The 13,999-nt window shown below is 48.7% G+C and overlaps 1 protein-coding gene across 2 annotated transcripts in view; it reads left to right on the forward strand.

Moving 5' to 3' along the window:
- Positions 1-13,999, forward strand: part of FAM76B (family with sequence similarity 76 member B) — a 34,132-nt gene that overhangs the window by 14,405 nt on the left and 5,728 nt on the right. Inside the window, exons 4-8 of one of the 2 annotated variants that reach the window (XM_040426312.1) lie at positions 1,494-1,649; positions 1,739-1,938; positions 9,920-9,967; positions 12,229-12,309; positions 13,395-13,545. In XM_040426312.1, coding sequence (XP_040282246.1) covers positions 1,494-1,649; positions 1,739-1,938; positions 9,920-9,967; positions 12,229-12,309; positions 13,395-13,545 — 636 coding nt within the window. The remainder of the gene's footprint in view (positions 1-1,493; positions 1,650-1,738; positions 1,939-9,919; positions 9,968-12,228; positions 12,310-13,394; positions 13,546-13,999) is intronic. The other variant, XM_040426314.1, reaches the window with a different exon arrangement.

A 13,999-nucleotide genomic window follows, 5' to 3' on the forward strand; every position in this document is an offset into this window, starting at 1 on the left:
GAAATTTAATCTCTATTTTCCATTTATTCTTGTGGAACACCTAAAGGGTTAACAACGTTTGTAAAATCAGTTTTAAATACCTTTAGGGGTGTTGTTTGTTAGATGGCGTCCCTTTTATGGAGTTTCTACTCTAGGGTTGCATCAGGGGGGCTTCAAATGGGACATGGTGTCAAAAAAACAGTCCAGCAAAACCTGCCTTCCAAAAACCGTATGGCATTCCTTTCCTTCTGCGCCCTGCCGTGTGCCCGTACAGCAGCTTACGACCACATATGGGGTGTTTCTGTAAACTACAGAATCAGGGCCATAAATAAAGAGTTTTGTTTGGCTGTTAACCCTTGCTTTGTAACTGGAAAAAAAATATTAAAATGGAAAATCTGCCAAAAATGTGAAATTTTGAAATTGTGTCTCTATTTTCCATTAAATCTTGTGCAACACCTAAAGGGTTAACAAAGTTTGTAAAATCAGTTTTGAATAGCTTGAGGGGTGTAGTTTCTTAGATGGGGTCACTTTTAGGGAGTTTCTACTCTAGGGGTGCATCAGGGGGGCTTCAAATGGGACATGGTGTAAATAAACCAGTCCATAAAAAATCAGCCTTCCAAAAACCAAACGGCACACCTTTCACTCTACGCCCCGCTGTGTGGCCGTACAGTAGTTTACGGCCACATATGGGGTGTTTCTGTAAACGGCAGAGTCAGGGCAATAAAGATACAGTCTTGTTTGGCTGTTAACCCTTGCTTTGTTAGTGGAAAAAATGGGTTAAAATGAAAAATTAGACAAAAAAATGAAATTCTCAAATTTCCTCCCCATTTGCCAATAACTTCTGTGCAACACCTAAAGGGTTAACAATGTATGCAAAATCAGTTTTGAATACCTTGAGGGGTGTAGTTTCTTAGATGGGGTGGTTTCTATTATGTAAGCCTCGCAAAGTGACTTCAGACCTGAACTGGTCCCTAAAAATTGAGTTTTTGTAAATTTCGGAAAAATTTCAAGATTTGCTTCTAAACTTCTAAGCCTTATAACATCCCCAAAAAATAAAATATCATTCCCAAAACAATTCAAGCATGAAGTAGACATATGGGGAATGTAAAGTCATCACAATTTTTTGGGGTATTACTATGTATTACAGATATAGAGAAACTGAAACTTTGAAATTTGCAAATTTTTCCAAATTTTTGGTAAATTAGGTATTTTTTTTGTGCAAAAAAAATAATTTTTTTGACTTCATTTTACCAGTGTCATGAAGTACAATATGTGACGAAAAAACAATCTCAGAACGGCCTGGATAAGTCAAAGCGTTTTAAAGTTATTAGCACTTAAAGTGACACTGGTCAGATTTCCAAAAAATGGCCTGGTCCTTAAGGTGAAAATGAGCCCGGTCCTGAAGGGGTTAAAGTGGTTACCCCATGACTGAAATGAAAATCAAACATAGTGTAGTACATGAGAATCTCCTACTGCATTTTCTTTACCATTTTTCCTCCATTTATTCTTTGCAGCCCAAGCCTTGTCAATACTGTAATATTATAGCAGCGTTCATTGGCACCAAGTGTCAGCGCTGCACCAACTCAGAGAAAAAATACGGACCTCCACAAACCTGTGAACAATGCAAACAGCAGTGCGCTTTTGACCGGAAGGAAGAAGGTAGAAGAAAGGTAAGAGCATCGTAGAGCATCCAATGCCAAACGCTTCTCAAAGGCGTCTAATGTGGTTACAGTTCTGATCCGCTCATTTCTGCGTTCAGGTTGATGGGAAGTTGCTGTGTTGGCTTTGCACGCTTTCCTACAAGAGGGTTCTCCAGAAGACTAAGGAGCAGCGGAAAAGCTTGGGCTCCACCCACTCTAATTCTTCATCCTCTTCTCTTACCGAGAAAGACCAGCATCATTCTAAACACCATCATCACCACCATCATCACCACCACCGGCATAGCAGCAGCCACCACAAGTAAGTGTTGACTCCTTTCACAGTGAGCTACAGATCAGCTTTCACTGTATTTTGCCATAATTTTATTTATTTGTAACACTTAAAGCTGTTGTCTCACTTCAGGAAATGACATTTATCATGTAGAGAAAGTTAATACAAGGCACTTACTAATGTATTATGAATGTCCATATTGCCTCCTTTGCTTCCTGGATTCATTTTTCTATTACTTTATACACTGCTCGTTTCCTTGGTTATGACCACCCTGCAATCCAGCAATGGTGGTCGTGCTTGCACACTAGTTAAAAGCACCAGCCTCTCTGGTGGCCGGGACCATGGGAGCACGCATAGGCCGGCTCTTTTTCCTATAGTGTAAAAGCATAGCCACTACGGCTGGATTGCAGGGTAGTCGTAACCCCTGGTTACGAGCAGTGTATAATATGATGGAAAAATGAATCCAGCCAGCAGAGGAGGCAATATGGACAATCACAATACATTAGTAAGTGCCTTGTATTAACTTTCTCTACGTGATAAATGCCATTTCCTGAAGTAAGACAACCCCTTTAAAGGGACTCTGTCACCTGCTTTTACCATTTTAAGCTGTCACCATCGCCATGTTCACTAAAGTACCTTATTTCCTGCAGTCTTCTTACTGTATTTCGTTTTGTCCTTTTGATAAAAAAGCCCTTTTTATGATATGCTAATGAAGCTCCAAGGTGCCCAAAGGGGCGTTTTTTCCCCCCCTCTCTGGAGCCCAGTGACCCTCCCCCCCCCCCCCCCCCTCCCTGCAGTGCCCAGCCCGCCTTAATTTGAATCCCAAGAACGCCTCCTGATCCTCAAATAACCTCCCACAGCCCCGGCAAACGGTTCCGCCCCTCCCCACGTCATAGTCTACCTTCTAGAAATGCCCTGTCGGCGGCCAGAAATCTCGCGCAGGCGCAGTACCGCCTGCGCGATCATCAACCTCCTCAGGGCAACAGCACTCAGATTACATCACTGGGCTCGGCGCATGCCCAGTGAGACTTTTGAGGCTGTTGCCCTCAGGAGCTTGATGATCGCACAGGCCGCTGGCGGTACTGCGCCTGCGCCAGATTTCTTGCCGCCAACAGGAAGGACAGGGCATTTCTAGAAGGTAGACTATGACGTGGGGAGGGGGCGGAACCGTTTGCCGGGGCTGTGGGAGGTTATTTGATGATCAGGAGGCGTTCTTGGGCACTGCAGGGGGGCGTCACTGGGCACCGGAGAGGGAAAAAAACGCCCCTCTGGGCACCTTGGAGCTTCATTGGCATATCATAAAAAGGGCTTTTTTTTTTATCAAAAGGACAAAACGAAATACAGTAAGAAGACTGCAGGAAATAAGGTACTTTAGTGAACATGGCGATGGTGACTGCTTAAAATGGTAAAAGCAGGTGACAGATTCCCTTTAACTGGTAATCTACACAGCTTTGGAAATTGATGCCGATAGACTGCAGCCGGCAACCTTCGGCACTGCAGTTTCCAGCATGCTCAATTCACATCTATGGGCATTTCAAGAACAACTGAGCAAGTATACCTTCTGGGAGTTGTAGTTTCTACAGCTGGAGTGCCGATGGTTGCTGTCCCCGGGGCTACAGGTTGCTTTGTTGCCACTGGTATTTCATTGACTGCAGAATATAGCGGAAACGAAAATTTAAAGGGGGTATCCTCTTATAAAGTGATGGCAAATCACTAGGGTATGCAATCACTTCATGATCTGTGGAGATCAGACCACTATATATGTGGCCTCATCGCCCATGAAGTGAAATATACTGTATAACTTATTGTCTAAACTACACTGGTAAAATGTGTTGCTTTTTCCTCTGGAACATGAGCAGTTTTTTTTATTTTTTATGGGCCATCTCATGTCTATTTGTCTATATAATGTGATCGTTTCTTGGTTGTCAACAAATTGTTTGTAACATTATAATATAAAGCTGTGTGTATATGTGTGTGTGTGTGTATGTATGTATGTATATAATAAATTTTTATTTATTTTTCTCGCCCAATTCCTTGGGGGACACAGGAAACCTTGGGTATAGCTCATCTCCCTAGGAGGCGTGACACTAAGTGAAAGACTGTTAAGCCCCTCCTCCAGCAGCTATACCCTCAGCCTGGAGCGAGCGACTACCAGTTTTTTGCTTAGTGTCAAGGAGGCAAGACACTCTCTGCACTGCAGAGCTGTCTTTGCTAAAGATTTTATTTTTTCTCTTTTTATTATTTTCAACTTTTTTCCTTTTTTCAACAGGGACAACAGAGTCGCAAAGACCTCTCTGTTTTCCCGGGGTTGAGCTGCGCCAGTGCCGGCTATCCCCACTGCTGCCTCCCCCACAGAAGAAAAGGAGGACCAGGGCAGCCCAGCTCCCCTGCATCCCGCCAGCACAAGGGTCGCCCGCCTGCAAGCCCCTCTCCAGCTTCCTGCCACTTCGGTGCCAGTGGCTGAAGGGGCGTCCCTGCTGGATGGACTGAGGGTGAAAACGTCGACTGGTGAGGTGGCTATGCAGCCGTTCCAACCCCCCCCCCCCCCTGTTAGGGTTTTAACTTCTGTGTTCCCTCTGCCTAGCCTTGTCACATTACAAGGCTTACTGTCGGCTTCCCCCCCCCCTTGTGTGTGGAGCAGGACGGAGCGGTGCTCGTGGGGGAGGGTTTACTGCACAAGTTTACCTCAGGTGCTGCGGCCTTGTGGGGCCGCCTTTTGTTATCTCGGCCAGTGCTGCCGCTGTGTTCAGCTGCCGGCTGACTTCTCTTGCCGGCTACCGGTGTGTCATTCGCCGCCGGTGTATAAGGAGGTGGTCGGGGGGCAATATTTTCTCGGCGGCATATTTGTTTGAATCGCGCGCGCGAAAGTTCCGGCGGGGGGCGGAGCTTCGTTCCGCTTCTCCTGTACATGTTAGACATTCAGTCGGGGGGGCGGACGTCTTTCTTCCCGCTCCTCGCTGGCCCCGCCTCCTCTTCGTGCCTGCTCTCAGGACGGATCGTTTTTACCTCAGGTTTTACCTCAGGATTTGCCGCTGCTGTTGTCGTCCGCTCCCACTGTGACCTGGTAGGACTGTTGACCCTTTCTAGCCTCTGGCCTGGACGCTTTTATATTACTTCAGCCAACATGTCTGACCCCTCAGCGCCGGCCGGTCCTTGGTATCACACCTGCACCGCATGTAAGGCGCCCCTCCCTCAAGGGCAGCCTGACCCGCATTGCTCGGCTTGCAAAGCCCCATTACAGGGTCCGCCATCTGTTGTGTCACCCCCTGGCCTATTGGATCCCCCTGACTGGGCTAGATCCCTTTCCCAGGCTGTGGTCAGCCTCTCTAACGTTGTGGGCCGCCTTGCAGAGGTATTGCCCTTATCGCAGCCGGATATTTCCCCTGCTGGGCCCTCCGGGTCCGCTATCTTAGCTGACCCGTCTGAGTCCCTCTCTCCAGGCGACACCTCCAGAGCCCGTCAACCCCAGAAGCGGTCTAGGGCGGAGCGCCTATCATCCTCGGATGCTTCAGTAGCACCCCCAAGGGTGCGCTCTCAGTCGGGCCCTTCCTCGATACAGGATATGCCCTCTGAAGGGGAACTAGTTGATTCAGATTGTGATATGGACTCGGCCTTGCCTTCAAAACTGGCTTCTGCTGTGGGCCATCTTATTAACAATATTCGTGATACCTTTAAGATTCACGATGATCCTCCTAATTCTGAAAAAAACAGTGTTTCCTTTTTTCGCCAAAAACAGACGTCTGCACTTTTTCCCCTCCACACTGACTTCTCGTCGGTGGTTTCCAAGGCCTGGGCCCGCCCTGATGCCCGTTTTACCCCGCCTAAGAAGTTGGATATCTGTTATCCATTCCCGGCGGATTGCATTACAAACTGGGCGTCACCACCCAAAGTCGACCCCCCCGGTGGCCCGTTTGGCAAAAAGCACGGCTATTCCCGTTGCTGATGGCTCTTCCTTACAATCCACTGAGGATCGCCGTATAGAGGCCATTACCAAAGGTATCTTTGCAGCCTCCGGTTCCGCCCTCCGGCCGGTCTTTGCTTCCGCTTGGGCTGGAAAAGTGGTTTCAGAGTGGGCTTCTCAGCTGGATCAGGAGCTTGAATCCGACGTCCCTATTCAGGACCTCCGTGCTCTAGCCCAACTTATCGTTCAAGCCGGCAAATTCGTCTGTGAAGCATCCCTTAATGCGGGGGCTCTCATAGCCCGTTCGTCTGCCCTGGCCGTTTCGGCCAGGAGGGAGCTTTGGTTAAAGGTTTGGACGGCGGACTCCACGTCAAAGCGGTCTCTTACTGGCCTTCCCTTTACTGGTTCTCGATTGTTCGGGACCCGCTTGGATGAAATTATATCCGAAGCCACGGGGGGGAAGAGTACGCATCTTCCTCAATCTAGGACTAGGACCACCACTCGAGGCCGTCCCATTTTTTCTCGTTTCAGGTCTTCCCGCAGGGCTCCCGCACCTCGCACCTCTTCAGGTCCATCCCCTAGCTCTGTCCAAGACAGACGTAAGAAACCTTTTTTTCGGACCCAGCCCTCCTGGCGCAAGTCACAGCCTGCTCGCCCTCCCGCGACCAAGCAGAACACTACCTGAAGGTGCGCCCCCACCCGCCCAGGTGGGGGGACGTCTTTTCCTGTTCAGGGACTTCTGGCAGGCGCACGTCTCCGACGCCTGGGCTCTCGAAGTTGTGTCTTCCGGGTACAAACTCGAGTTTACGTCCCTCCCCCCAGTTCGGTTCTTTCGCTCCCGGGATTCCCAAGGGGCGGCCGATTTCTTTACTGCCACTCGCACCCTTCTGGACAAAGGGGTCATCGCTCCGGTTCCCATGGAAGAAAGATTCAAGGGGTTCTATTCGAACCTTTTTGTGGTCCCCAAAAAAGAAGGCTCGGTTCGTCCCATTCTGGATCTAAAACGGTTAAACCGTTTCCTTCGTCTTCAGCGATTCCGGATGGAGTCTCTCAGGTCGGTGGTGGCCTCTCTGGAAAAAGGGGAGTTCCTGGCCTCTATCGACATCCAGGACGCCTACCTTCATATTCCAATCGCTCGGTGTCATCAGTGCTTTCTGCGCTTTGCAGTGGGGTCCGACCACTACCAGTTCGTTGCCCTCCCCTTCGGGCTGGCGACGGCCCCTCGCGTTTTCACAAAGGTCCTAGCCCCTGTCCTCGCCTTACTTCGTTCCAGGGGAGTTTTTCTTCTTCCATATTTGGACGATCTCCTTATCAAGGCACCCTCTCTGTCACTGACATCCGCCAGTGTGGACCTCTCGCTACAAACCTTACGCCGGTTCGGTTGGATTATCAATCTTCCCAAATCCGCTCTTGTTCCATCCAGGCAACTGATCTTTCTGGGGATGCTGCTGGATACAGATGCAGCGGAGGTTCGGCTTCCGTCAGAGAAGCGCCAGCTCCTTCATCGGTCGGTTCGGAGCCTTCTGACCCACCGCCGTCCTTCCTTCCGGTTCAGCATGCGGGTCTTGGGACAGATGGTGTCCTGTTTCGAAGCAATCCCCTACACGCAGTATCACTCCCGCACCTTTCAGACTGCCATTCTGTCCGCATGGGACAAGTCCCAGGAAAGTCTGGATCAGCACTTTCCCCTTTCCCCCCCCCCCCCCCCCCAGGTTCGCTCCTCTCTCCTCTGGTGGTTACGGACCCCTCTCCAAGGGAAGTCCTTCCTGCCGATAACTTGGTTGGTGATTACCACCGATGCCAGTCTGCGGGGTTGGGGGGGGGTGTTTTCTCCTCGGTCCGTACAAGGCACTTGGTCTCCATCGGAGTCCAAACTGCCGATCAACGTTCTGGAGCTGAGGGCGGTTCTCCTTTCACTCCGGCATTGGACTTCGCTGCTTCAGGGTCACCCTGTTCGTGTCCAATCGGACAATGCCACGGCTGTGGCATACATAAATCATCAGGGGGGCACTCGCAGCACGGCGGTGATGAGGGAGGTGTCTCTAATCCTTCGCTGGGCGGAAATTCATGTTCCAGCCATTTCGGCCATTTACATCCCGGGAGTGGACAATTGGGCGGCGGATTTCCTCAGCCGGACGACGATCGACCCGGGCGAGTGGTCTCTGCACCCCGACGTCTTCGAGTCTCTTTGCCTCCGTTGGGGTCGTCCGGACGTGGATCTCATGGCCTCCAGATTCAACCACAAGCTTCCCACCTTCATGGCCAGAACCAAGGACCCGGACTCTTACGGCGCGGACGCGCTCGTCCTTCCCTGGACGGAGTTCTCTCTCCTCTACGTTTTTCCGCCCCTGCCTCTTCTTCCACGAGTCCTTCGGAAGATCGCGGCGGAGGGCACGCCTGCGATCCTAATAGCCCCGGATTGGCCTCGTCGTCCTTGGTACGCCGACCTTATGTTGCTCCTGGCAGACGCCCCCTTGCCTCTGCCTCTAAGAGAAGACCTCCTCTCTCAAGGGCCGATCTTCCACCAGCATTTAGGGTCGCTATGTTTAGCGGCGTGGCTATTGAAACCGCGGTCCTAACGCGGCGGGGGTTTTCTGCTGACGTGGTCCGTACCATGATTCGTGCGCGTAAACCGGCTTCGTCCAGGATTTATTACCGAACCTGGCGGGCCTATTTGAATTTCTGCGAGACCTTAGATGTTCATCCCCTTCGGTTTTCTCTCCCCACGATTTTATCCTTCTTGCAGTCTGGTCTGGACTTGGGTTTAGGTCTCAGTACCCTAAAGGGTCAGATCTCAGCGCTTTCGATCCTTTTTCAGCGACCTCTGGCTCCGCTCGGTCCAGTTAAGACTTTTCTTCAGGGGGTTGCTCACTATGCTCCCCCGTATCGCGCTCCCGTTCCATCTTGGGATCTTAATGTTGTGCTGACGGCTCTCCAATCTTCTCCTTTCGAGCCTTTGCGCAGGGTTTCCCTTCGCTTGTTGTCTTGCAAAGTTTTTTTCCTCGTTGCCATCACGTCTCTTCGGCGTGTGTCTGAATTGGCGGCACTTTCTTGCGTAGAACCCCTCTTGGTTTTTCACCAGGACAAGGTGGTTCTCCGCCCGGTTCCGGATTTCCTTCCGAAGGTGGTGTCCGCTTTTCACCTGAATGAAGATATTGTCCTTCCTTCTCTGTGCCCGTCCCCGTCTCATCCTCGGGAACGGGATCTTCACCGTCTGGATGTTGTTAGGGCTCTGAGGATCTACTTGGATTTAACTAGACCCTTGCGGCGCTCGGATTCTCTATTTGTGGTTCCGGAGGGACCGTGCAGGGGGCTGGCGGCATCTAAAGTGGTTATTGCCCGCCTTATCAAGATGGCTATTGCTGAGGCTTACCGTGCTAAGGGCAGGGAACCGCCCTTTGGTGTTACCGCTCATTCTACCAGAGCGGTCGGGGCTTCCTGGGCTCAGCGAAATCGAGCTTCGGCTGAACAATTGTGTAAGGCGGCCACCTGGTCTTCTTTGCACACTTTCACCAAGTTCTACAAGGTGAACACTTATGCATCGGCGGATGCTGCTTTGGGCCGCCTGGTCTTGCAGGCGGCGGTGCCTTAATGCCTATGGTGCTTTAATTCATCTTGGGTTGTGGTCCCTCCCTATTTGTGGACTGCTTTTGAACGTCCCAAGGTTTCCTGTGTCCCCCAAGGAATTGGGCGAGAAAACAAGATTTTTGTATAACTTACCAGTAAAATCTCTTTCTCGCTCTTCCTTGGGGGACACAGCACCCACCCATTGTTTTGGTTGCCCTGACGGGAGTTTTGACTTGTTGGTGTTAATTTGGTTGATCCTTGCCTTTGTTTTAACTACTTGGGCACATAACTGGTAGTCGCTCGCTCCAGGCTGAGGGTATAGCTGCTGGAGGAGGGGCTTAACAGTCTTTCACTTAGTGTCACGCCTCCTATGGAGATGAGCTATACCCAAGGTTTCCTGTGTCCCCCAAGGAAGAGCGAGAAAGAGATTTTACTGGTAAGTTATACAAAAATCTCGTTTTTTCATACTTGATAGTAGGTGTTTTTGCATTTTTATTAGAAGTATGCTTTATTTTAACACTATCTGTATCTTGTTTCCTTTAGACTAAGTAGCCTAAGCCCTGAAGTAGACCAGGGAATTTGGAAGCAAAGGTACGTACAAGGTTACAATACACTCAACAAAAGAAATGTGAAGGAAACTTTGCTTTGGGTCTTTTTTTTTTTTTTAAAGTAGGCTCCATAGTGTGGTAAGTAAGGAAAGAACCATACTCACCTGCTCCCTGCATCTTCGGTGGTTAAGCGATCTTCTGGTTCCCAGCATGTCTACCTCAGGCCAGGTCATATGCACCACTGCAGCCAGTGAATGGCCTCCGCAGTTACGTGTCCCCATGTGGCACATGACCCAGCAGTGACATACTGCTTTGGGACACTTCACCGCTGAGGTTGGTTATTGGCTTATACCACGCATGCCATCCGTCTGTACCCTGGCCAGAGGTAAGCAAGCCAAGTACCAGAAGGTCGCATAATGGGGCACAGGGCTGGAGTGGTGGGGATCAGGTATGATCTTTCCTTAGGTACCACATGTTAGGGTGCTTACTTTGAAAAAGACCCAATCCTGCATATCCCTTTAAGGGCTCATGCAAACAAACGTATGTCTTATTCTTGTTAGTCTTACCCTTGTCCATAATACAATTACAATAATGGGCAAAATGCGGAACGCACATGGCCGGTACCCACGTTTTGCGGAAAAACTGCAACATTAGTGTCTATGAGCCTTAAGAATGTTTTCTGCGTCAGTGGTTGGATCACCTATGTCCAGATTGCACGGTATTACATGGCTGCCCATCAATTTAAATAGACCCATTTATGATTACCTTGCAGGGCTCCAGATGGCGACCAATACGGTCGCCAATGCGCCTTAAAATTTGCAGATGGCGACAAGACTTTTTAGTCTTGTCGCCATTTGCGACTGTACCGCCGCGATCCTGCGCAGCCTAAGTTCAGTAGGACACTGCACAGTGGAGAAGGAAGGAGTCCCTCCCTCTCCACTGTGACGCGGCCGCCACTACCACCAATACCACCAATGGGGAGATAGCAGGAAGGAGGGGAGGAGCTGTCGCCACTGCGCCACTAATGAATGTAAAACATAAGTAGAGGCAGCGGTATCACAGACCCGGCCTCAATAACAGGGCAGGCGATCCGCGGCCATTAACCCCTCAGGTGCCCCAGATCGCATGCCCTGTTATTGAGGCCGGGTGACGGGTCTGTTATACCGCTGCAGACAATTGTATGAAAGAGCACCTTTCGTGGGTGCAAAGAATATGAACTTAATAGCAGGCTGCATAGAGCGGCGCCCAGGGATCTAAGTGCACTTACTATTATTCCTGGGCGCCGCTCCGTTCGTCCTCTGTGGCCCACGAAAGGTCCTCTTTTTAATTACATTCATTGGTGGCGCAGTGCTCCCCCCCCCCCCCCCCCCCCCCCCCCCATTATCACTTGCCACAAGTCGTCGCCCCCCCCCCCCCCCCTCCCCCATTGTTATATGGTGGCCACAGGGTCCCATCCCCTCCATTGTTGGCAGTGGCAGATTACACTGCTGGGGCTCCGATTGTTACCATGGCAGCCAGGACGCTACTGAAGCCCTGGCTGCCATGTTCAGCTCCCTGCTGCTGTGTGCACAGAGCAGCAGGGAGATGTGAGCTCCTATTCACCCTGATAGAGATCTATCAGGGTGAATAGCACAAGAGATGACACGATCCAGGTTCTAGTCCCTAAAGGAAGAAATGGTTATTAAATAAAAAGTAAAATAAAAAATACTAAAGTTTAAATGGCCCCCTTCCCAGTTTTACATATAAAATTTACAAACAAAAAAGAATAAACATATTACATATCGCCACGTCCCAAAAAATGTGAGCTATTAAAATATTAAAAAATATTCCCGCTCGGTGAAGGCCGTAACAGAAAAAAAAAAACTCTAAACCACGCAATTCGCCATTTTTAGTCACCTTGTCCCCCAGAAGATGTCCCTGGATGTGAGAGGTATGTGGTGCTGTATTCGCCTATATGTAGTGCTGGCTCACTACTGGGACCTGCGTCTCATCTTCTCAAAGTCCTTTTTTTAAAATGATATGCATTTTAAATTTGGCGACTAAAAAATTAAATTTGGCTCCTAAATTTTTTAGTTTAGGAGCCAATGGCTCCTGGTAAATTTTTTTTGTCTGGAGCACTGCCTTGCCCTTGCTGCAGGGAAAACTTGGGGCAGCATAGATGATTACTGGGGGTTTCAGCAGCTGGGCTTGCAATGGTCAGTAGATGGGCTGCTGGCTTGAAGAAATTTTGTCCTGTTGGTACGGCTGTGAATATCTGATACTACATCATTCAGATCAGTGAGTTATGTGAACTCTTTGTTGCAGTCATAAATCCACTACAGCAATTCAGAACGAAACTCCAAAGAAAAAGCCCAAATTGGAAACCAAGCCATCCAATGGAGACAGGTATGTGTATTAAAATTGTGGGTTTGATCCCTGTATCTGTTCATTTAGATAGGGTACAGAAATTTTTATTTTAGAGACTCTTTTTAACATGTCCTGCTACTTTTGGGGCGGTAGGTGCACCCTGCAAAACAGCAGCATTCCTGGTTTTATCAAACAAAATCACAGCTGCCCCCAAGACAAGCGCTTATGGATGAGATCTATCAAAATGTGGGCTGCAGAGATGTTTTAGGGGATTGGAGGGTCAAAGGACATAGAACAGAAAGTATCAGCGGGACTTACATGCTGTCATTTGCATGGTGAATCTTTTAGCAAACCCCCCCCCCCATCGACAGCCATACACACAGAGGATTTCGCTCAATCGCTTGAAAAAGGGCAGTTTAATCTAGAGGCCCTAAACTTTGCCGCTGCACTTTATCTGGCTGATTGAAATAAAGACAGGCATATTAAAAAGAAACGGTGTGCCGTCTGAAATTGTCCTCCTGATAAATATATGGCTCTACGAGTGGAGGCATCTGGAAGGGACGTGCACCTAAAGGGTGGCCATTCACATAAGATTAAACTCGGCCATAATGGGGGATTTCGGCCATTCCTGCCGATTGTCATTAGAAAAACCGCCAACAGCTGACTTGCCTGCCGAAAATGCAATTCGCCGTGCTGAAAACCTTCAGTCGAAACTGCAAGTTGATGGCATGATCAGCTGAATTCAGCCAATCGCTTGTCATTGTGCTCAAGCACCAGGGAGTCTGGTTTTATAAAAAACTGAATCCCTAGTCGGGCAGTTTAGTTGGAATCCTTCATACGAATGAGCCCATGGACTGATCGGCCACAATGCACCTGATCATTATCTCAACTGTATGGCCAGCTGTGGTCGGAGTAGGTTCTATCATTTTGGTTCCCGATGTTTGTTGTGTTTGTTTTTTTTTTTGGGGGGGGGGAATGCTGGTGCACCTACCACTCACTAGACTAGGCCTATTTGTAAAGCTGTTTACCTATGTGCTGTGAGATTTTTCCATCACCATGTTAATTATGCTCATGTTACCAACCTCATATTATTTTTGATATTACAATAAATATTTGAATTCCAGCATGTATTATTTTAGTAGTTCAATCAATCAGTCGACGGACAGCGGCGGTACAGACAACTTTGTCCTTATCAGTCAATTGAAAGAGGAAGTTATGTCGCTGAAGCGTCTCCTGCAGCAGAGAGATCAGACGATTCTGGAAAAGGATAAAAAGGTAAGTCACCCGCTGCTCCAAAAGCGCATGTGTCACAAGAAAACTTTTCACACTTAGCTGTTCATGGCGGGGGCCCGTCCACCGCCTATGGAGTGGTGTCCGTTTTAGGACTATTTCAGATCTCTTACAAATACCGGCAGCCAAAGGAAAAAAAAGTTTTTTTTTGGCGGTAATACAAAAATGTATAGTGGTGCATTAATAGTGTAACAGCTTAATAAGAACCCCCATAATATAGACATAAGTCATACTGCATTTAAACAGTGCAATAACCAGAAAAAAAAAAGAGGTGATGTATAAAGCTTTGTATTTATTTTATAGATATTAAATATCAACGTTTATCAGACTTGTGCAATTTCATATACTACAGACATAAGTCAGGAAGATCATGATACGGGATAAATAAATGGAGCTTATTGATCAATTGTAATATTTGCTATGGTGACTACACTAGAAT

This window comes from Bufo bufo, chromosome 3, assembly GCF_905171765.1.
Source record: "Bufo bufo chromosome 3, aBufBuf1.1, whole genome shotgun sequence".
Classification (NCBI taxonomy): domain Eukaryota; kingdom Metazoa; phylum Chordata; class Amphibia; order Anura; family Bufonidae; genus Bufo; species Bufo bufo.